The 23,235-nt window shown below is 50.3% G+C and overlaps 1 protein-coding gene across 1 annotated transcript in view; it reads left to right on the plus strand.

Moving 5' to 3' along the window:
- The window catches only part of LOC119431864 (ATP-binding cassette sub-family C member 2), a 191,937-nt gene that overhangs the window by 45,779 nt on the left and 122,923 nt on the right, over positions 1-23,235 (plus strand). The window contains exon 5 of the mRNA XM_049658085.1: positions 6,436-6,632. Within this exon, the coding sequence (XP_049514042.1) occupies positions 6,436-6,632 (197 nt within the window). The remainder of the gene's footprint in view (positions 1-6,435; positions 6,633-23,235) is intronic.

Here is a 23,235-nt window from a genome sequence, read left to right on the forward strand (position 1 = left end):
CTAAGCGCCGCAGTTCAGGAGGCAGAAACTGCGTCGCCATCGATCTGTACAAGTCCTCCATTGTCGCCTTTGAACGTTGTCGACCTTAGTGTTGACGGCTTCCCTACCTATGCGCTAATTGGTACTGGAACAGTCGTGTCTGTCCAGAACGATCGTCCCTCTCGCGCTTTACGAAAAGTTACGACGCCACTGTCTGGGTTTTCTCTTCGCACAGCAAGTGCCCAGCCAGTTCAGCCTTCAGTAGCATGCACAGCTAGAGTTGTTATTCAGGGCGTCCGCTATATTCTGGAGTTTGTGGTTCTGCAGTCATGCTCTGACGACGTGATACTTGGGTGGGACTTTCTTTCGCGAAATAACGCTGTCATCAACTGTGCGCGTGATGAAGTCGAATTATCGCCTTCGTGTGGCGTGCCCCTCGTCGGCACCACTTCTCTTCCCGCTAAGCTAGTCATTCGGGAGGACATCGCCACACCGCCGTACTCGTCTGCCGCTGTTCCCGTCTTCTGTGGCGCTGCCTCTGAAGGCGCTGACTCCTTCGGAACTCTTCATAACCCGCAAAAATGTTTCCCTCCCTTTCGCCACGCTTGACATTTCAGTCGGTTTCAGCTCCATAGTTGTCTGCAAACCGCTTCCTACAGCCCTGAAGGCTCTTTGCGGCGAAGCACTTGGCCGTGTTCAGCCTCTTGATGACATGTTTATTACCGACGTGCCGGATGCTTCGCATGCAGAGCTCACTGACTTCTGTGCACTTTCCACTTCTGCCCCGCCATCACCTGACTTATTCACACCTTTTATTGCCGATGAACTTACTTCTGAGCAGCGCTCCCAGATTATTCACCTGCTTGCCCAGTTCCGTCCTTCTTTTGATGTCGCTCAGCCTACTCTGGGTCGCATGTCAACCGTCAGCCAGCACATCGACACTGGCTCTAACACGCCATTGCGGAAGCGCCCGTACCGCGTCTCAGCCAAGGAGCGTCAGGTGATCAGTGAGCACGTCGACGACATGCTTCAGTGCGGCGTCATCCGACCTTCCCATAGCCCCTGGGTATCACCGGTGGTTATCGTCACAAAAAAAAGATGGTTCCATTCACGTCTGCGTCGATTATCGCTGTCTTAATAAGATAACGCGAAAATACATGTACCCTATACCGCACATTGACGACGCTTTGGACAGCTTGCAATGCGCTGAATTCTTCTCTTCATTGGATTTACGCTCGGGATACTGACAGGTCCCGATGTGAGCAGTTGATCGCCCTAAAACCGCGTTCATTACTCCAGATGGTTTATACGAATTTAATGTGATGCCATTTGGCCTATGCAATGCGCCTGCTCCGTTTGCACGAATGGTGGACAATATCTTGCGCCGCCTAAAATGGAGCACATGTTTATGCTACCTCGACTACATCGCTGTGTTCGTCCCTGATTTCAGCACGCATCTTCTTCGCCTTAGGCAAGTGTTGACGTTCTTTACCAACGCAGGCCTGCAACTGAACCTGAAAAAGTGCCAGTTCGCCGCGCGCAAGCTCGCGATTCTAGGTCACGTCGTATCCCAAGGCGGCATTTGCCCCGACCCATCAAAACTTTGCGCTGTGGCAGAGTTTCCTAAACCTAAGACACTCGAACTCCGCGCCTTCATTGGCCTCTGTTCTTACTTCAGACGCTGTGTTCGCAATTTTGCCTCGATTATATCACCTCTGACACAACTTATAAGTGGCGCCAACGACCTATCTCCCGGGTCTTCTGCATGCGACACCGCGTTCATGACCTTACGCCATCTCCTGAAGTACCCGCCTATACTGCGACACTACGACCCTACCACCCCAACTGAAGTGCACACCGATGCTAGTGGTATTGGCCTTGGCGCTGTCCTTGCGCTGCGCAAGCCTGGCTACTCCGAGCATGTCATTAGCATTACGCCAGTCGTGCGCTGACCAAAGCCGAACGCAATTACAGCGTCACAGAAAAAGAATGCCTGGCCATCGTTGGGGCACTCGGGAAGTTTCGCCCTAAATTATACGGCAGACCTTTCAGTGTGGTTACTGACCATCACGCCCTTTGTTGGTTATCCTCTTTAAAAGGCCCGTCTGGACGCCTTGCTCACTGGGCCCTTCACATTCAAGAATACGATATACACGTCATCTACCGCTCAGGCCGCAAGCACACTGACGCTGACGCTCTGTCCCGCTCCCCGCTCCCAGCCGACACTGCCTCCCTCTCCACCTTTGAGACGGTGTCGTCGGTCGACATCGACACCTTCGCATCAGAACAGCGCAAGGATCCTTGGGTGGCCTCTCTTTTGGATCTCCTTTCGGGCTCGCCAGCTTCTCCCATCTCCGGCTCCCTGCGTCGCCAGGTTGCCCATTTTGCTGTCCGGGATAAGCTCTTGTATCGTCGCAACTACCAGCCCGATGGTCGCAAGTGGCTCCTAGTTATCCCTAGGTCTTTGCGTTCCAACGTGTGCGTGTCTTTCCATACTGACCCACAATGTGCACACGCTGGCGTTTTGAAGACATATGAGTTCCTGCGGCAACGTTACTACTGGCGAGGAATGTTTACTTTTCTTCAAAAATGTGTTCACTCGTGCCCGCAATGCCAACGCCGCAAATCTCCGCCCCATCCGGCCCACGGTTTATTACAGCCGCTTCCGTGCCCTGCTCGTGCCCTCGACCGTGTGGGAATTGACCTGTACGGGCAGCTACCGCTAACACCTGCTGGCAAACGATGGATTATTGTCGCAGTTGATCACCTTACACGCTATGCTGAAACCGCCACTCTACCTGCCGCAACCGCCAGTGATATTGCATCCTTTCTGCTCCATCGTTTCATTCTTCGTCATGGCCCACCTTGGGAACTGCTGAGCGATAGAGGCTGCGTGTTTTTGTCGCAGGTGGTTGAAGCTCTACTTGCTCAATGCCGCATAGTTCACCGGACCACCACGGCGTACCATCCTGAAACTAATGGGCTGACGGAGCGTTTCAATCGAACCCTTGGTGATATGCTCGCCATGTACGTTTCATCGGAGCATACAAACTGGGACATCATCCTCCCATTTGTCACGTACGCATACCATACGGCTACCCAAAGTACTACAGGATTTTCCCCGTACTTCCTCCTCTACGGTCGCGATCCTTCCCATACCATCGATACGGTTTTGCCTCATACACCAGACGCGTCAGTGTGTGCTCCCGTTTCAGCCGTCGCCCGATACGCCGAGGAATGGCGTCAATTAGCCCGACATTTCACCTCCGACGACAAACAACGACGAAAAGACAATCGTGATGGCGACGCTACGAATCCGAACTTCGCTCCCGGCACACTTGTCTTGTTGTCCGGGCCTGGTACCACGCCTGGACTTTCGACAAAACTTCTGTCGAAGTATGATGGACCATACCGCATCGTCGAACGCACCTCTCCGGCCAACTATGACATAGAGCCGCTTACACCGACATCTGACAAGCGCCGCCGTGGACGGGATGTTGTCTACGTTTACCGCCTGAAACAATTCTATGACCCGCTTGTCTGCACGTCGTAAGTCGCTAGGATGGCTCCGCTTTTGCACCGGGGGTAATTGTAATGAAGAAGAAGAGCACAAGGACAAGGCCAGCCAGATCGTCTGTTCAATGCCTGCAGTGCAACCAGTGGGCCAGCCGGATCGCCAGTGCTTAGCACGAGTGTGAGCCGTTCGCGCAACCAGCTGTTCCTGCTCTGCGTCACCTACCTTTTCGGTTACGAACAGCCACTACCATCTGAATTGTTCAGTACACTCCTTTACAATACCTTCTTTTTTACAATCGACAGCATTAGCCCGTGATATACACGGCAGTTCTTGTTTTTACTGCGTTATCAGTTGCAACCATTCAACTTTTTGCCTATTGAAATCAGCTTATCCGGACCAGAAAACACTGCTTCTACTTCATTCATGCATTGTGGCTATCTTTTATAGCTAGTGCACTTTTTAGTTTCTTCATACGTGGTAATATTATTAGCACGTTGTAGTGACGGTGAAGAACACAGTAGCAAAACTGTGATTCACGAAACTAACTTATTTATTGGTTCACCCATAAAGGCAAGTGACATTCGCAGCACCACACAGCGGCTAGCCCATTCGGCGATTGTCGAAAATCTGATCTGCTGTCAAGCACGTCGGCTTTTATACATGGCTCTGCAAAGGTTCCAGAGAAATCGCTGGTGTTCGCATAACTTCCGGAAAGTATACTATTCATGTCGCGCATTCCATATGATCACACAAGCTTCAGTGATAGCATACACATCTAACAGAAACAACGATAGGATTCAAGTTTCTAATCATGGAGGCGCGTCCTGGGATGAGCGATTACTTTAAGCTGTTAGCAGGTGAAATGCAGTCCCCGGAAAAAAGATATAAGAACAAAAGAGAGAGAGACTATAGGTCGTTATCTTTCTTTGCTCGAACCTTCAGTATTTTTCTTTCCATCCATTAATCCTGAATCGTTGACACAATGATGCTGTGGGGGGAACTGGCCATTTTTACGTATCTTCCCCGGAACGTATCAAATTTTCGCAGCCTTACGGGAACAACATTAAAGAACGCTTTGCGTTAGGGCACGTGATCGCCACGCCTTCTTTAGCAAGCTTTCAATCCCCGGAATCATACCTCATGATTGTTTTTTGCTTTTGTTATATACATCCGACACGTCAGGGCTAAATTTATGCTGGCCTCAGTGTCTGGAAATTCATCTGTTATTGCATATCTCGATACATAAAAACCTTATAGATGACCACATTTTGCAACTTGTACTTGAAGTCTAATCGAGCGAGAACTTTTCTGAACTGCTGCGACATTTCGTCACATTAACACACTTGGCTGCTTCAAAAGCGCACTCCCAAGGCTGCATTTGGTACACGTACAAAAGGGGATGAAACAAAAAAAAAAGAGAAAGGCAGGGCAATTAGATAGTCTGAATGCCGACTGGCTACCCTGTGCTGTGAAAGCAGCAAATTGAATGGCCGGAATGAAACACCGAGTATGGGAGGGCGGCCGCCTACGGCAGCTCAACCGTAGAGCGTATTCTAGAAGATGCATGTTTGGTGCCACAAGTTGTCGCTTCTTCCAGTTGTATTTCCTTTTTCCGTGATTCTAGGCGGGTAATCACAAAACGTCCTTAAGTTAGAATTTCTCGTAAGAGCATATCACGGCCAGCGCTGATGCTTGGCATGATATGAGTGAAGACGGTCGATCAATTACATAAGTATATCATTTACGATGGAAAAGCTTTGTGAAGTTAGCCCCCAAATTTCAGTAAGAACGGTCCATTTCCATTTCCTACACTGGTTTCATTGTCTGCTCTCTTAGGGTGGTTGCTACTCGGTTCGAAGATGAACGGAAAATAATATAGAGTGTTTCAATACACCTGCTCAGCTTTCTCCAATTATAAGCGAGGAAAGGCGAACGCACACCATATTATAGCCGTTTGCAATAGAGGTTCAATGAGTTAAAGTGCATTGGTAATTGCGAGCAAGGGGCATTATCCTGAAGCTTGAATCCTCATAGTAAGGATAAGCCGAGAGGTTCGCAGGGCAGGTTATCAGAGGACTAATCTAAATATGACACCAAGCTTCCTATACGATCGAGGATTCTCTGTAGATGGGCGAGTTGGAGCGGCGTGTAAAGGAGAAGATACAATAAAGACAAACGAATGGCGCCTGGTACTCTCATGTTTTTTTTTTTGTTTTTGTTTATTTTTTTTTTGCTCTTGGCGTCTTTCTCCGGCTTTGTATCGCGCTTCTGTACCAGCGCAACCGGCTGCGGATTACTTCCGATTATTATTACACTTCAAGGCAGGTTTGTTGAGGTTTATATTTACGGTCGCTTCAGAGAAACATAAGGTAAAGGCTGAAAACGATGCCTTTAGTTCTTGCCCGTCGTTTCCGTTATCCCGACGACTATGGCCATAAAAGAGGCGACCTCCGTATCCTGAGCTTCACTTTGGCTACAAGACGAACAAATCATCTGCACACCACCGCGATGCAAACTCGTGCCCCTGCGGCAAGGTTGGTGGGAGCAGGACACACTATACCCATTGCGCTAGCGCGCAACGTTCGTGCTTAGTAATTTGTGCGCACTTTTGGGCCCCGCACAGATAGTGAGCAGTGTGGTGTGCGTGCGTGTCGTTGGGAATGCAATCTACTGTAGCTCACTAAGATGCCGCTGCGCGCATTTTGGTGGCAGTGCTCGCTATGACAGTGTGCTATCACTGCGAACACTGTCAACCAACGATATGATAATGTTGCGGGTTCGAGTCACGGCCGCGGAAGCCTCTACTACAGCGTGTCTTATAGCACGAGTGCGGTTTTGGGATGGTACACGCGGCGAACAAAGAATTTAAAACAATAATGATATGAAGACCGCTCAGTCTCCGATGTCTGTCGCCGGACGTCGATGCTTCAAACTTGCAGGTGAAGTGATCCTGGAGAAGTGTTCCTTCGCGAGGATCAAGAAGCGCTGCGGCTCTGTGTGCCTGCGGGACATCAGCTTGAGGGTCGCCCCGGGTTCTCTGGTGGGCATCGCGGGACCTGTGGGCAGCGGCAAGTCCACCTTGCTCCAGGCTATCCTGGGAGAACTGCACACTGTGCACGGTACCGTTACGGTGAAAGTACGTCAGTGGAAAAGCAGCGCGTATCACATTCAGGAAGGACATCCTTCGTTACTCGTACAGTGTTACACGTGTAAGCTCAGTAAGAAATTATTGAACGCGGGCGCACAATTACAAATTTCTAAAAGAAAATCGAGTGGTTGCGAATGTAATAAATACGGATGCTACCCGATAAGCGTGATATAATAAAACGGCCAGCTTACTTTTACTGAGGCTGCAGAGCGCCTGATAAAATTAGTAAGAAACATTCCAAGAGCGCATCCTGGGACATAGCTATCACATTCGGAATTCTATCTACGAGAAGCGCTAAAAGTCTAACTCCATCTCCCAGAGCACGTGCAAGTCAGCGGCATGGACTCTATAGAATTAGAGATAGTGGAACAGCTTCAGTCGTTGCATCGTTAACATTTTTTTAAATTTTGGCTCACTGTTTGTCCAAAATCGGCAAGCGACCGCGGAAAGCGAACGTATACAGCGGCGCACCGCGATTTCCTCCTTGCAAAAATGCCATCCAGATTGCGCTCGCCTCCTCGGCAGCCGCATGCGGAGGCGAAGTTGGAGAAAAAAGAAAGCTGCAGTTGCCCGGAAGCCTGATAAGAAGCCAGGGATCTTTTATTTATTTATTTATTTCACTACCTTTAAAGCCCAGGGAGCGTTGCATAAGGGAGGGGCACAAAAAAAAGTCATAATGCAGTAAAAATCAAACAATGTGGTATCCAGGAAAAAAAAAGGTAGGTTTCGGCGAAATGCAAGATCAGATTAGCACCAAGGGAGATTAGGCAAACACACAGTTCTAAAAAATTAAGACGTGTCAGAAATATTGGCAACGCAGGCGGATAGGTGGTTCGATCGGTAGCCGTCTTTGGCGCAAAATGAAAAAAATACGAAAAAGCGTAGGCTTAGGCGCAAAGCAAATCAGATTAGAAACAAGGCAGATTAGGCGAACGCGTAGTTTTCAGCGGCACGTGTCAGAGATATCGGCAACTAAGGTGGGCAGGTGCTTCCAATCGCCAGCCATCTTTGGCACAACAGAGTTAAAGTACGCAGTAGTCCGACAGTATGGAATGCGTACCTTATGGCGATGATCTGTGCGAGGTGATATGAATGATGGCTTTGAAAGAAGATCCCCTTTTAGCTGATAATTGTGGTAATAAATCTTGTGAAAGGTTAGCATTCGCGAAAGTTTTCTACGAAGGGAAAAATTAGGAAGGTTCACGGTATTTTTCATTGCAGTTACGCTAGCAGTGCGGGAGAAGTTACACAATATAAAACGGGCGCTGCGATTCTGTACCGATTCGAATTGATTAGTAAGGGTTTCGAGGCCCGGGTCCCACACAGCGCATGCGTATTCTAATTTCCATTGCGCTTTTGTTTTGTAGAGTAGTAACTTTAATGAAGATGGAGCCATACAAAAATTACGCCTCAAGTAACAAAGCATGCGGTTAGCATTGTTAACAATATAATTGATATGCGGCTGCCTTGAAAGATTAGCAGTTATATGAAGCCCTAAATATTTATAAGTCGCTGCTTGTTTAAGTACAGGTCCTGAAATGTGATACGCACTAAGATTTGCAATAGCAGACCTGTGTGAAACACACATAACCTTACATTTGTTAGTATTCAATTTCATGAGCCAAGTGTCACACCAACTAGATACATTATCGAAATCGCATTGAAGTATGGGTGGGTCTGAAACAGAAGTGTTTGAAGTTTGACTCGGTAAATGACGCAGTAATCTCCGAAAAGCCTGATTGTAGCGCTAATTGAATCTCTGAATGCTATTGTCTTCCACTCTTAAAGACGAAGCTTAAGCGTCCTTCAAATTTTTTTCATCAAGCACTAGGGGTGGATCACGAACCCTTTAAGACAAGAACATGAAAATGCGATAACACCAACGGAAGGTGCATCTGTAATGTCTCAAAATGTCTTTTTCAGACTACTAATGTTGACATGCAGCACTTCAAACCCGAATGTTCAAATGCTCACGCTTGTTTTCTTTCTGTGCAATGCTCAGAAGTAACAAAATTTCAGACATGGTCTTACAGTTTTGATATGGCTTCTTTACTCTTTCTACTAATTACAGCAGCACCTTCGAACTTCCTTGCTACTACGTGTTCATTACGCATCCCAACGAAGCTATAATGCATGTCGCTAGCTCACTTCTTTGTCAACCAGAGCAATCGCTTTATATTAGTTGTTAAATTTTCAATAATGTATACCTTCTGATTCTTTAAGGACTTCCATGGACTTCCATTTTCTAACCATTGTCTCGAAGTTCCCAGCTAATAAAACGCAGAAGGGCGAGTTTTGGAAAGTGTGCCTCTAATCCAGTGATAAGGCTCAATTACTCGATCATTGTGTGTGGAAAGTTCAAATTTCGCGGCAAGGGATCTAACGGCGGCCTTTAGACCTTCACCCTCACTCACTTCAATGCCGCGAGTCTCTAAGTTATTTCTCTGTGAATACTTTTGCAATTTTTCGGCGTCCAACTCCACTTAAAAATTTTTTTCAGTCCCCCTCCAAAAATGGGGCTTTAGCTCGTGAGATAATTTTTTCAGGTTTTTGACCTCTTGTTTGTGGGCTGCAACCGATTTGAAGAGCTTGTCGTAGCTCTCGCACAGTATACTGAAACTAGTTTCTATAGCCTGAATTGTCAAAGTTTGTCCTTTGATTTTGGAATAGTAACACCGTGCTTTGCTAGCTGCACATTCGGAAGTTCCTCTAGTTTATCCAAACGACTGAGAACGGCATCAAGTTTAGCCCTGACCTTTATCAAGATTGTCTCTGTCCCTGAGTAGCAGTGCCCACGTGCTCCTGCGGCACTCGTGAGCTACTCTTACTACAGGTTTGACATCACCACGAGTTAATATAATCATCTGACCAGCTTTTAAATGGCCCCTCACCAGGCCACATAGAACATTTCAGTTATACTCTGGAAGCGGTTACGTGCCCTCTAGGAACCGTTCTAATGGAAGAATCTTTCAAATTTATTCATTAATAGCCGAGATAGAAATATTTCAGTGCCGCGAATCCATGACTTCAGGAGGCGGGCGACCCGCCGTGGTTGCTCAGTGGCTATGGTATTGGGCTGCTGAGCACGAGGTCGCGGGATCGAATCCCGGCCACGGCGGCCGCATTTCGATGGGGGCGAAATGCGAAAACACCCGTGTGCTTAGATTTAGGTGCACGTTAAAGAACCCCATGTGGTCCAAATTTCCGGAGTCCCCCACTACGGCGTGTCTCATAATCAGAACTGGTTTTGGCACGTAAAACCGCATAATTTAATTTTTTTAAGGAGGCGGGCTTCACTGCAAACATACACACATACTGCAATTTGCCCCGTCTTGCCTCAGAAAGCGAAATTCCTTCCCTGCTTTCTCACATACCGAAGCTCGAGAATTGCGTGAGCATACATCACGGGCCCTGCCTTCTTTCCCTCTTTTTTTTCGCTTTTTTGCTGCTCGGCGCACTTCCGCTGACGGTGTCGCGCTCGAGTCGTTCCGTTTAAAATCCCTATATATAAAAAGTAGCGACACTCTCCTCCACCGCCTTCCCTCCTCCTCGTTTCTCCTCTCTTTCGCGCTCCTTTTTCGACCGTTGCGCCGCCTACACCGCTTGAAACACGTGCACTTGTTTATCTTTCGCCGCTCATCAGATTCGACGATCGCCGACTGTGTTCGTCGCTATCGTCGTGCTCCTCGCCAGTCGGTAGACGCTTCTCGGGCGAAAATGGCGATGGAGCGTGATCGTAAACAAACGCAGCCAGCGCCCGGGGGCTTGACGGTCCACGTGATGCCAGTAGGCCAATACCGTTGATGATAAGTGGTTCTTGAGGGAAAGGGAAAGGTTGGCGCTATCTTCTGCAGCCGACGGGCGTCGGCCTCGGACAGGGTGTGCGAGGAGGCGGCGGCGTTCTTCAAAGCGTGACGCTACTTTTTTATATAGGGGCTTTAGTTTCGCTAGTCTAGTTTCGTGCAGCGCACGATTTTGCGCGCTGTGCACGGGAACACCTGACTAGCGGTATACGTCAGTGCTACACGAACACTGAGGCAGACACAAGCGGATCACAGAGCATGATCGCGTGCTGGAACACAGTAGAAAATGGCATCGTTCCGTTGTCGGCGCGTGCGACTACACGACGTGGGAACAAGCAGACGAAACGGAACTACGCCTACTTTGCCACAGTACGAAGTAAAACAAAACACGCAGACCTGATGTTGCTTCGAATGATCCTAGCAGTCACGTGCCACTATGAGCAACGTCACAGCACAGAAACGTACGTAGGCGCACTTGCGTATGCGCGTCAACCCTCTGGCTCGGAGCGTGGTGCCCGCGAGTAGAAGGGCAACGGCGTTTCCTTTGAAATTTCTGCTCTTTCCACATCGCGTAGCGATTTCATTCTTAGCAGACACGTTCGTGAGCGCGCATCGAATGCGCTGCGCTTGTCCTCTCTGAATGGCCAGACCTGGTGGGGGGCCCTTCAAGACTATTCTACGTAATGATGGAAAATCCTCGAAAATGGTAGCGATTGCTACTCTCCCCGCACCAAGGTGTTGACCCTGAGGCACGATAGCCTTCATGCAAGTGAGTTAACCATGAAAACTTGACATCCTTGCAGAAAAAGGAATAAAACTTCAGCACAACATTGAATAATTACTGAAGAGAATTTAGGACATCTTGAGAAAAAGGGCGAACAAAACCAAAGGCAGTCAGTCCAGTGGAGAAAGGCGAAAATAAATTAAATTTCAAGGAACCTGTTCTTACCTAACATGAAGAACAAGGTGTCCGGCTCAAGTGCTCTGCCGGACTGCGCCCGACCATTGTGGAATCATCATCATCATCATCAGCCTATATTTATGTGCACTGCCTGACGAAGGCCTCACTCTGCGATCTCCATTTACCCCCGTCTTGCGCTATCTCATTCCACCTTGCGCCTGCAAATTTTCTGACTTCACCACACCTAGTCTTCTGCCATCCTCGACTGCGCTTCCCCTCCCTTTGTATCCATTCTGTAACCCTAATGGTCCACCGGTTATCCATCCTACGCATTACATGGCCTGCCCTGCTCCATTTCTTCTGCTTAATATCAACTATAGTAGGGTACAACTTTAGAAGACAGGAGGAGGCCCGCCCAATTGACCGAAGCGCAGCAGCCAATTCCTGCGACTAAAGAAATAGTCCCACTCAAAAAATTGTGACTGCTTCTAAAACGCGTATTTGTCAGTATAAATAAGATTTGTGTATCTTGACGAGTGGTTTGGTGAAACTATCATGATGGAAGTGCTACCGCACATGCCGGATCGCGAGAGAAAAATAACTCCGTGCCTTCTACAACGCTGTGCGTCGTCTGCTACGGAGAAAGATCGACGGCACCGGGCGTAGTAGTCGCTGGCTTAATAGCATAAGATTCATATATACTTTTTGTGTGTTTGCACAACCTTATTTTTTTAATGTGTTGGGCTTATTTTTAATTATTATTTTTTTCTTTTTTTTCGCGGTTGCGAACCTGCGATCTCGTGAGTTCGCGGACGATCACGCGCGGCATTCCGCGCCAGTTTTCCGCCACGGAGCCCAGCGAGGTGACATGGGAACGCGATCCTTTGTTGCCGAACGAGCCTTGTGTCGCCTCGATGACCACACCACCAAGGAGCCTCGGCAAGAACAAGAGCGGCCACATCCTGAACAGCGATTCACGCAACATGATCTTCCACTGCTACACGTTTTGGCGTAACAGGCAGCCTGAACGCAGCGTGGAGGACACGAGCAAGTTTGTCGCCGACATGCTTGGTGTCAGCGAAAGGACTGTGTTCAGGGTGAGGGAGGAAGTTAAAGCTTCGCATTATCGGGTGGCAAACTGACGGCGCCCTCGCGAAAGCGCCCACGCAATGCGGAGAAGAGGAGACGCAGCGCGAAGTTTGACAGCTTCACGTTGTGCGCGCTGAGATCATGTGTGCACTAAAGCCCCTATATATAAAAAGTAGCGCCATTCTTAGATCTTGCCGCCACTGCACTCACCCCGGCGTTTCCTCCTCGCCGCCTCCTGTCGCCCCAGCCTTCTCCGCTCCCCCATTGGTCAATCCGTGTCACGTGGAAGCACGCGTTGCGATTTTGTATATTTTTTTAATTCCAGCGCGCTGCGACTGCCATTCTCGGGCCTGTGCGACGAAAGTGCTGTACGCACAAACGGATAAAACGTGTTAGGGACAAGAACTTCGTTGAGATGGCATGCTGCTGCTCCTTAAGTTGCCGCAACCGACAAGGCGAGGGCAAAAGGCATTTTTTGTTTACCATTCGTCGTGGCCAAACGCTTGCTGCACGCTTGATATTTGCGCCGTCTCGCATCGTCGCGTTGCTACTTCAAAAACGGCATTATTAAGACCAGTTACTGACTGACGAAGCAAAATCGCGCCTCAAAAACTTCTCCGCAGGGCGCGATTGAAGTTTTCCTCGAATTTCCTCTGGTATCGCGTTAGCTGTCGTCTGCCACGGCAGGCCCGACGCCGGTGGCGCCACTGTCGATATTGTCACGTAGTAGTGACGGTAAATAAAACAGTCGCAAAACTGTGTATGACGAAACTGGTTGTTTATTGGGCGAACCTGTGCCCACAAAAGCAAGCTACACTCAAAGCACAACGATAGCGGCGAACACAGTCGGCGATCGTCGAAAATCTGATCAGCGGCAAAACGCGTCCGCTTTTATACCTGAGTCATCGAAGGTTCCAGAATAATCCCTGGTACGCGCGTATCTTCCAGAAAGTTCTAGACAATTCGCGTCGCTCATACAATCAGATAACATAAGCGTCGGTGAAAACAGGCAACGGAAAGAAGCATCGATAACGTTCTAGAAACATCCGATACAGGCGCGTCCTGCGCCGAGCGCTAAAAATTATGGGGTTTTACGTGCCAAAACCAGTTCTGATTATGAGGCACGCCGTAGTGGGGGACTCCGGAAATTTGGACCACCTGGGATTCTTTAACGTGCACCTAAATCTAAGTACACGGGTGTTTTCGCATTTCGCCCCCATCGAAATGCGGCCGCCGTGGCCAGGATTCGATCCCGCGACCTCGTGCTCAGCAGCCTGCGCCGAGCGCTAACGTTTAACATTTGTTAGCCGGTGGAAAGCGGCCATCGGCGAAAGATAAACATGTATACGTGTCAATTTCCTCCCCTTAAAAAGCATCGTCCCGATGCTACAAACAAACGCGAAAGCGAAAACAAAACGACGCGTAATAAAGAAAGAAAATAACAAAGTAACAAAGTACCTATAAGCTCTTCAGCGGGCGTAGGAAGGCTTAAGACGCACCACGTGGATGACTTCAGGTCGTGCCCGGCACCGCTGTGATGGCGAAATGCCGTCTGGCACGACCTCATAGTCCAGTGCGCCAGTACGTCGGATTATCTTATATGGTCCGAAGTAGCGACGCAACAGTTTCTCGCTAAGTCCTCGTCGGCGTATCGGAGTCCAGACCCAAACACGGTCGCCGGGCTGGTACTCGACGTAGCGTCGTCGTAGATTGTAGTATCGGCTGTCGGTCCTCTGCTGGTTCTTGATGCGCAGGCGGGCGAGCTGTCGACCTTCTTCGGCACGCTGCAAATAAGTGGCAACGTCGAGATTTTCTTCGTCAGCGACATCTGGTAGCATGGCGTCAAGCGTCGTTGCCGGGTTCCTTCCGTAGACCAGGTTGAACGGCGCCATGTGCGTCGTTTCTTGCACGGCCGTGTTGTATGCGAAGGTCACGTACGGAAGGATGGCATCCCACGTCTTGTGTTCGACGTCGACGTACATTGCCAGCATGTCGGCGATGGTTTTAGTTAGGTGCTCGGTGAGGCCATTCGTCTGCGGGTGGTAGGCGGTGGTGCGGCGATGGCTTGTCTGGCTGTACCGCAGGATCGCTTGAGTTAGTTCTGCCGTAAAGGCCGTGCCTCTGTCGGTGATGAGGACTTCTGGGACACCGTGACGCAGGAGGATGTTCTCAACGAAGAATCGGGCTACCTCGGCGGCACTGCCTTTGGGCAAGGCTTTTGTTTCGGCGTAGCGGGTGAGGTAGTCCGTAGCGACGACGATCCATTTATTCCCGGACGTCGACGTCGGAAAAGGCCCCAGTAAGTCCATCCCGATCTGCTGGAGCGGTCGGTGAGGTGGCTCGATCGGCTGTAGAAGTCCGGCTGGCCTTGTCGTCGATGTTTTGCGTCGCTGACAGTCTCGGCATGACCTTACGTAATGGGCGACGTCGGCAGAGAGGCGAGGCCAGTAGTATTTTTCTTGTATCCTCGCGAGAGTGCGCGAAAAACCGAGATGTCCAGCCGTTGGGTCGTCATGGAGAGCTTGCAGAACCTCTGTACGCAATGCTGAGGGAACCACGAGGAGGTAGTTGGCTCGGAGAGGCGAGAAGTTCTTCTTTAGGAGAATGTCGTTTTGCAAGAAAAACGACGCCAATCCTCGCCTGAACACCTTCGGCACAATGACGGTCTTGCCATCCAGGAAGTCTACAAGGCTCCTTAGTTCCGGGTCGGCTCGCTGTTGTTCGGCGAATTCGTCGGCACTGATTGGTCCCAAGAAAGTATCGTCATCCTGGTCGTCCTGTGGCGGCGGTTCGACGGGGGCGCGAGACAAGCAGTCGGCGTCAGAGTGCTTTCGCCCGGACTTGTAAATGACGGTGATGTCGAATTCTTGAAGTCTCAGACTCCATCGTGCGAGGCGACCTGAAGGATCCTTCAAGTTAGCTAGCCAACACAAGGCGTGGTGGTCGCTCACAACTTCAAAGGGCCTGCCATAGAGGTAGGGGCGAAACTTTGATGTAGCCCAGATGATGGCGAGGTACTCCTTTTCTGTTGTGGAATAATTTGCTTCCGCCTTCGATAGCGACCGGCTAGCGTAACTTACAACCCTTTCTAGTCCATCATTCCTCTGCACAAGCACGGAGCCGAGTCCTACGCTGCTTGCGTCGGTGTGGACATCGGTATCGGCGTTTTCGTCAAAGTGCGCAAGTATTGGCGGCGATTGCAGGCGTCGCTTCAGTTCTTCAAATGCTTTGAGTTGCGGCGTCTCCCACTTGAACTCGACGTCAGCCTTCGTGAGATACGTCAGTGGCTCTGCGATCCGTGAAAAATCCTTGACGAAGCGCCTGTAATAGGCGCACAGTCCAAGAAATCTACGCACTGCCTTCTTGTCAGCGGGCAGAGGAATGGGGATGGCCGCAGTTTTCTGAGGGTCGGGGCGCACTCCAGACTTGTTGATGACGTGGCCCAAAAACAAGAGCTCCTCACATGCGAAGCGGCACTTTTCTGGCTTTAACGTGAGTCCGGAGGTTTCGATTCTTGAAGAACTGTTTCAAGGCGCCGCAGGTGTTCTTCGAAGCTTGAGGCAAACACAACGACGTCGTCCAAATAGACGAGGCAAGTCTGCCACTTCAAGCCGGCCAGTACTGTATCCATGACGCGTTGGAAAGTCGCAGGTGCCGAGCAAAGACCAAATGGCATGACCTTGAACTCGAACAGTCCGTCTGGTGTTATAAAGGCCGTCTTCTCCCGGTCCCTCTTGTCGACTTCGATTTGCGAGTAGCCGGTTTTGAGGTCCATCGACGAAAAATACTTTGCGTTGTATAGTCGATCCAAGGCGTCGTCAATCCGTGGGAGGGGGTATACGTCCTTCTTCGTGATCTTGTTGAGGCGACGATAATCGACGCAGAAACGTAGGGTTCCATCCTTCTTCACTAACACTACGGGGGACGCCCACGGACTCTTGGACGGCTGGATGATGTCGTCGCGTAGTATTTCGTCGTGTTGCCTTATGGCCTCGTGTTCGCGCGCCGAAACTCGGTACGGGCTCTGACGCAGTGGGCGGACATTTTCATCGGTTATGATGCGGTGCTTGGCGACAGTGGTTTGTCGAACTTTTGACGACGACGAGAAGCAATCCTTGTATTGCAGGAGCAGAGCTTTTAGTTGTTCTTTCTTATGCCTGGGAAGGTTCTGATTGACGTCGAAAGTTGGTTCAGATACTATAGTCGTCGTTGCGGGTGCACTGGAATCCGTGAAGGCGAAAGCACTGCTGGCTTGTACTATTTCGTCGATGTAGACGACCGTGGTGCCTTTGTTAATGTGCTTGTATTCGGGGCTGAAGTTCGTGAGCATCACCGTTGCTTTCCCTGCACGTAGCTCAGCTATGCCTCTAGCGACGCAAATTTCACGGTCGAGCAGTAAGTGATGATCGCCCTCGATGATGCCCTCCATGTCTGCAGGCACTTCGGTACCGACGGAAATCATTATGCTGGAGCGAGCCGGAACGGTGACTTGTTCTTCAAGCACATTCAAGGCATGGTAACTTATGCTTGTATCCAGTGGTATCGCGTTGTACGTTGAAAGCGTTATCGACTTGGACCTTAAGTCGATGACTGCACCGTGTTGATTTAGAAAGTCCATGCCTAGGATGACATCCCTGGAGCAGTGCTGCAGGATTACGAAGCTCGCCGGGTAAGTGCGGTTGTTTATCGTGACTCGCGCTGTGCAGATTCCAGTCGGCGTTATTAGGTGGCCTCCCGCTGTCCGGATATTTGGTCCTTGCCAGGCTGTTTTCACCTTCTTCAACTTGGCGGCGAACGCGCCACTGAAGACGGAATAGTCGGCGCCAGTGTCGACGAGAGCGGTGAAGTTATGACCATCGATGAGCACGTCTAGATCGGTAGACCGGCGTCTGGCGTTGCGGTTAATTCGTGGCGTCGGATCACGGCTGCGTCGGCTTGCTCTGCTGCTGCTACGTTGCGTCGGAAGGTCTTCTTTCTGCGGCGAAGTGCTGTCAAGGCTAGGCGGCATGCTGATATCTCGTCGTGATGATTCGCGAATCGTCGTCGTCGTCGGCGGCGGAGGATCTTCGGCATTGCATCGTACAGCAACCGCACCTCCATCGGTTGCTGCCTTTAGTTTCCCGGGTAAAGGCTCGGAGATCGGCCCCGGGTGGGACCGGTGTACTGACGGCGATGCGGCGAGATGTAGCGGCCCGGTGACGGCGAGCGTGAGGGTCGTCGTGGTTGCCACTGGGCTCCGGCGAGGTAGTCGGCGATGTCACGTGGTCGCTCGCCAAGCTGTGGACGCGGCGCGTTGACGGCGAACCCTCGCAAGCCCATCTCGCGGTACGGGCATCGGCGGTAGACATGGCCGGCTTCCCCGCAGTGATAGCAGAGCGGGCGGTGGTCGGGGGCGCGCCAAATGTTTGTCTTTTTTGGGTAGCTACGCTGGGCGACGGGCGGGCGTGCTGGCGGCGGCGGCGGTGGTGGACGACGGAACTGCGGCGTTACGGCGCCCTGGCGCGAGCGTGAAGGGGGCCTAGACGACGGGCAACGGCGGCGTAGGTCAGCGCTTCCGGCTGGGGTTGTGGCGATTGCGGCTGCAGATCGGGATCTCCAAGTGAGCGCTGAACTTCTTTGACGACGTCGGCGATAGATGCCACTTCAGGCTGCGACCCGGGAAAGAGCTTCTGCAGCTCCTCGCGAACGACTGCTCGGATGGTCTCGCGCAGGTCGTCGGCGCCTAGTGCTTGAGCATCGGCGTAGTTGGTCAGGGCACGGCGGTTGTATTGCCTGGCGCGCATTTCGAGTTTCTTCTCGATCGTTGTGGCCTCGGAAAGAAATTCGGTGACACTCTTGGGCGGGGTGCGCATCAATCCGGCGAATATTTGCTCTTTGACACCCCGCATCAAGAACCGAACTTTCTTTTCCTCAGACATATCGGGGTCGGCGTGGCGGAAGAGGCGAGTAATCTCCTTCGTGAAGATCGCGATGTTCTCGTTCGGCAATTGCACTCTGGTTTCTAATAAAACTTCAACCCTTTCTTTTCGCACGACATTCGTGAAGGTCCTCACGAAGTTCTCACGAAATAGGTCCCACGTCACCAGGGTGGTTGGTCTCTCTGTTCTCAAACCAGGTCCGAGCAGCATCCTCCAATGAAAAATAAACATGGCGCAGCTTGTCGTCGTTGCCCCATTTGTTGAACGTCGCGGTCCTCTCGTATGTCTCCAGCCAGGTTTCAGGGTCTTCAGCCGATGATCCACGAAAAGTCGGTGGCTCCCGAGGTTGCTGCAGCAGGATGGGGGACGCTGGTGCTGCCATTCTGGTCGTTCTTTACCCGCTGTGGTTGCTCAGTGGCTATGGTGTTGGGCTGCTGTGCACGAGGTCGCGGGATCGAATCCTGGCCACGGCGGCCGCATTTCGATGGGGGCGAAATGCGAAAACACCCGTGTACTTAGATTTAGGTGCCCGTTAAAGAACCCCAGGTGGTCCAAATTTCCGGAGTCCCCCACTACGGCGTGCCTCATAATCAGAACTGGTTTTGGCACGTAAAACCCCATAATTAAAATTTACTGGTCGTTCTTGGCCTTGATTGCGGTGGTCTTTTCGGGAAGAAGTCCGAACTCCGGCACAAGTCCTTGCTGCCTACGTCTAGCTCGCTGGTCCTTGGCGACGTTGGTCTCGTCCTCCGGTTTCGGGCTTGGGTCGCGGCCTTTCGGGGGCGTTCGGTGCATGAACCAACTAGCACCTCCACCAGATGTCACGTAGTAGTGACGGTAAATAAAACAGTCGCAAAACTGTGTATGACGAAACTGGTTGTTTATTGGGCGAACCTGTGCCCACAAAAGCAAGCTACACTCAAAGCACAAAGATTGCGGCGAACACAGTCGGCGATCGTCGAAAATCTGATCAGCGGCAAAACGCGTCCGCTTTTATACCTGAGTCATCGAAGGTTCCAGAATAATGCCTGGTACGCGCGTGTCTTCCAGAAAGTTCTAGACAATTCGCGTCGCTCATACAATCAGATAACATAAGCGTCGCTGAAAACAGGCAACGGAAAGAAGCATCGATAACGTTCTAGAAACATCCGATACAGGCGCGTCCTGCGCCGAGCGGTAACGTTTAACATTTGTTAGCCGGTGGAAAGCGGCCATCGGCGAAAGATAAACATGTATACGTGTCACGGACCGACGCAGGCGGCGCCACTGTCGATATCGCGCCTCGATCGCGCTGGTCGCGCCGAGCGCCATAGTGGAACGGAGGAGAAGGGAAGTGGATGGCGCTACTTTTCATATATAGGGGTTTTAGTGTGCATGATTTCTTTCGCCGCAACGAGATACCGACGGTTGAGAAGATAACTAGCGAGTTCTCGGAGCGTATGAAACTACCATCACTGCGGTGGCTAGATGGGTAGGTGTGCCGACCGAGTGTAGTTCCCCACTTCTCCGCATCATGACGCAGAAGTGGCGCTGCGGACAGTATAACGGCTGAGCTGCGGGCAACGTCGGCCTCGCTGTGTAGACGAGCAGCGTGTTTGATAGTATCGCGGCCGCTGCTCTAGCTTTGAAGTACGCGTTATACAATGCCGTTTTGAGCACTGTAAGCAAAGCCAGAATTGGGAATTTGTTACGGTCGTCTACTCAGAAGACACGATATGCTGAAGTCAATTTACTAGCTTGGCGATTGGTCACATTTATTGGTATAAACGCGGCGCTCCAGCCCATTGCATTAAATACGTAGATAAATTTTTTCCATGCATAAAATAATACTGCAGTGGTTTTATACGGTATAGGGAAACGTGTTTACGGGATATTAAGTAAGTTATAATGTTTCAATTTTGAGAAATCCAGCTGTTGTGTTTATTGTTGCCTCAGTTACGCTATTTAAATTGTTGCGAGACGAATTGTGTTGCTAAGTGCATATGGTTCACTGTTTGGTTGCAATAAAATAAAGCAATACGTCTTGGCATAGATTCATGAATATATTTAAAATGCATGAAACGCTCTCATAACTTGAGTCAGCAGACGCACCAACATAAATAGCCCAGCGCCAACAAGGTCGCAACGGTCCACAACATCATAACATTATTCACAGCACACGTCTCCGCTTCAGGTGATTACTCTTGCCCCTGTTGCTTTCGCGCACCGTGTTCTTGCCCTTGACAAGAAAGTAAAGGAGTATAATTGAATAGAACTTCACAACATCTTTTGTGAGCTCTTTCTTGTGCCGCTCACAGCCGATCAAGTTCGAAGGATTCAGCTGCAGAAAGGATGCAAAGTCGGCGATACTGTTCCTTCATAACTCATTTAAACTGAAGCACAGCTTGGAGGCGTCTTCGAGCGATACTACCTGCAGTTTGATTAGTGCTTCAGAAGGGAGCAACAGCCCTGACCTACTTATTCTGTTGAATTCAGTAATGTCCCTGAACAATCGGAGCACTCGGTTCTTTGCAGGAACTTCCTTGCTACATAGCCTGATATATAGAATATAAGTCTAGAGTCACTTTTCCCTGTAGCAGTGCAGCGGTGTTCGATGTTGCAGGCGCTGAGCACCTCACCTCATGTGCGGCTTGCAAATTTCCAATGTCGAGGAGCTCATCGACGTGTACGCTTTTCGGTGTACGGCTGGCTCATTAACGTCGCCGATACTGAGCAAGCTACTCAGCAACCCGGGGCGAACATTTCCGCTTTCAGACAGCGGAACATTTCCGCTGTCTTTCTCACAAATTTAGAGCCCGACTTGCAGTTCGGAGTAAAGCAGTAAGTCTCCTTTGTGGTTTTCTTTGCTGGAGCAATGCCGCCGCTAATCTCGCCAGTCATTTTCCGTCCTGGAACATTCCACATCGCTTAGGAACTTGCAAACAGTACGAGAGAGTCGGAGCTCTTCACCTTTGAAACAGACACGAACAGACGACACACAACTATTCCAATACGGGCTTTATTTTTTTTTGCTCGCCGCCAGCCTTCTGTAGCAGACGACGCGCGCTGCGGAACCGTTCTACTGACCGCAGCGCCAATTTTGCGTCATGACGCGGAGAAGCGGTGAACTACGCTACAGACGCGCCGGTCGGCACACCTACCCATCTAGCCACCGTACCATCACTAAGGCGGTGTACTGTGCGTCGCCTGCTTGCCGAGATCGGCTTCAAGCACGAAAAGAGAAGCCGCAACTCGCTGCTTATCGACCGGGATGACATCACCGATATGCGGAATCGCTACCTCCGTGACGTGGAGTGCTACCGGGCGGAAGGCAAAAAGATCTTCTACCTGGACGAGACATGGGTGACGGCGGGACTCACTCGGTGGATCGTGTGGACAGACACCGTGGTGCAGAAGAGCGGACGCCTGTTCGCTCGAGCGAATGGCCTGACGACGGGTCTAAAACAACCTTCCGGGAAAGGTCAGCGCCTGATCGTGACGCACATCGGCAGCGAGGATGGTTTCGACGACGGCTGCTTGAATGTATTCAGAGGCCAAAAGACAGGCGACTACCACGAAGAAATGGACGGCAATCGCTTTGAGGGCTGGTTCAATGACGTTCTGCAGAAGTTGCCAGCTGGTAGCGTCATTGTTTTAGACAATGCACCTTACCATAGCCGGCGAGAAGAGAAATTGCCGACGACGGCCTGGAAGAAGGAAAAGATACAGGAGTGGTTCACAAGCAAGAACATCACCTACGGTGAAAGGATGATAAAGAAGCAGCTGCTTGAGCTGGTGGCATCTGTAAAGTCACGCTTTCTAAGCTACATCGTAGACAACACAGCTGTAAGGACCGGTTGCATTGTACTCAGGCTCCCGCAGTACCACTGCGAATTTAATCCCATTGAGCTTGTGTGGGCCAAGGTCAAAAATGGAATCGCTGCGGACAATAGAGACTTCAAGCTGTCCACGGTCGACGTCTTCTTGAGGGAGAAAATCAAGCAGGTAACGGCGGAAGACTGGAGGAAGAGCATTCGGCATGTGATGGACCTTGGAGGCAAAGTTCAGACTTGACACGTCTGGGAGTGAGCACATTCAACCCATCATCATCCAGCTGGGTGAATATGACACTGAAGAAAGCGACTCCGACTGCGAGCTGTCTGGCATTGAGCCACTCGACGAAGCATAAACGCTTCTTAATAACAAAAGAACAGCCCTTATTAGGGCTACCAAAATTTTGCCGGTGGGTTCGCAACAGCCAACCATCCATTCCGTGACCTCTCAAATAAATAAGCAGTTCCATTTATGGCATATTCCTTATAATAGAAGCTAAATTCTGATAAGCAACGTCCTGTACACATTGTGCTCGATTTAAGAAGTGGCATAAAAACACATTTAAATGCTGGCATATCTGAATTGAAACACTATTGTTAACCCTGATTATCTTTGGCGGGCTCAAAATGCTCATTCGGGCAGCCACCGTCGAGTTTGACGCGCCCCATAGTGAAATAGCAGTAGTCAGAGCACGCTTTATGGTTCTGTTAGCAGTCGGCACTGGAAATCACAGTCATGTCATAGCGAGTGGTGGTGAAATATCAGCAGACAACACAAAACTGACAGCCACTGTCAGCAGCTTGAATGACAAAGCACATTCATGTGGTTGCATTGTTTATTTTGTTATCCGGCTCACACAAGTAATGCGATTAAGAGAACAAATATAAAACATCATTAGCTTAGCGAAGCCCAAACTGCTCATTCAGGCAGCCACCATCGAGTTTGACGTGCCCCATAGTGAAATTAGTCGGAGCACGCTTTATGGCTCCGTTAGCAGTCTGCACTGAAAATTGAAGTGTTGTCATAGCCAATTTTCAATTTGTTAATCTGAGTCGAGCAATTAATGC

The sequence above is a fragment of the Dermacentor silvarum genome, chromosome 10, assembly GCF_013339745.2.
Source record: "Dermacentor silvarum isolate Dsil-2018 chromosome 10, BIME_Dsil_1.4, whole genome shotgun sequence".
Classification (NCBI taxonomy): Eukaryota; Metazoa; Arthropoda; class Arachnida; order Ixodida; family Ixodidae; genus Dermacentor; species Dermacentor silvarum.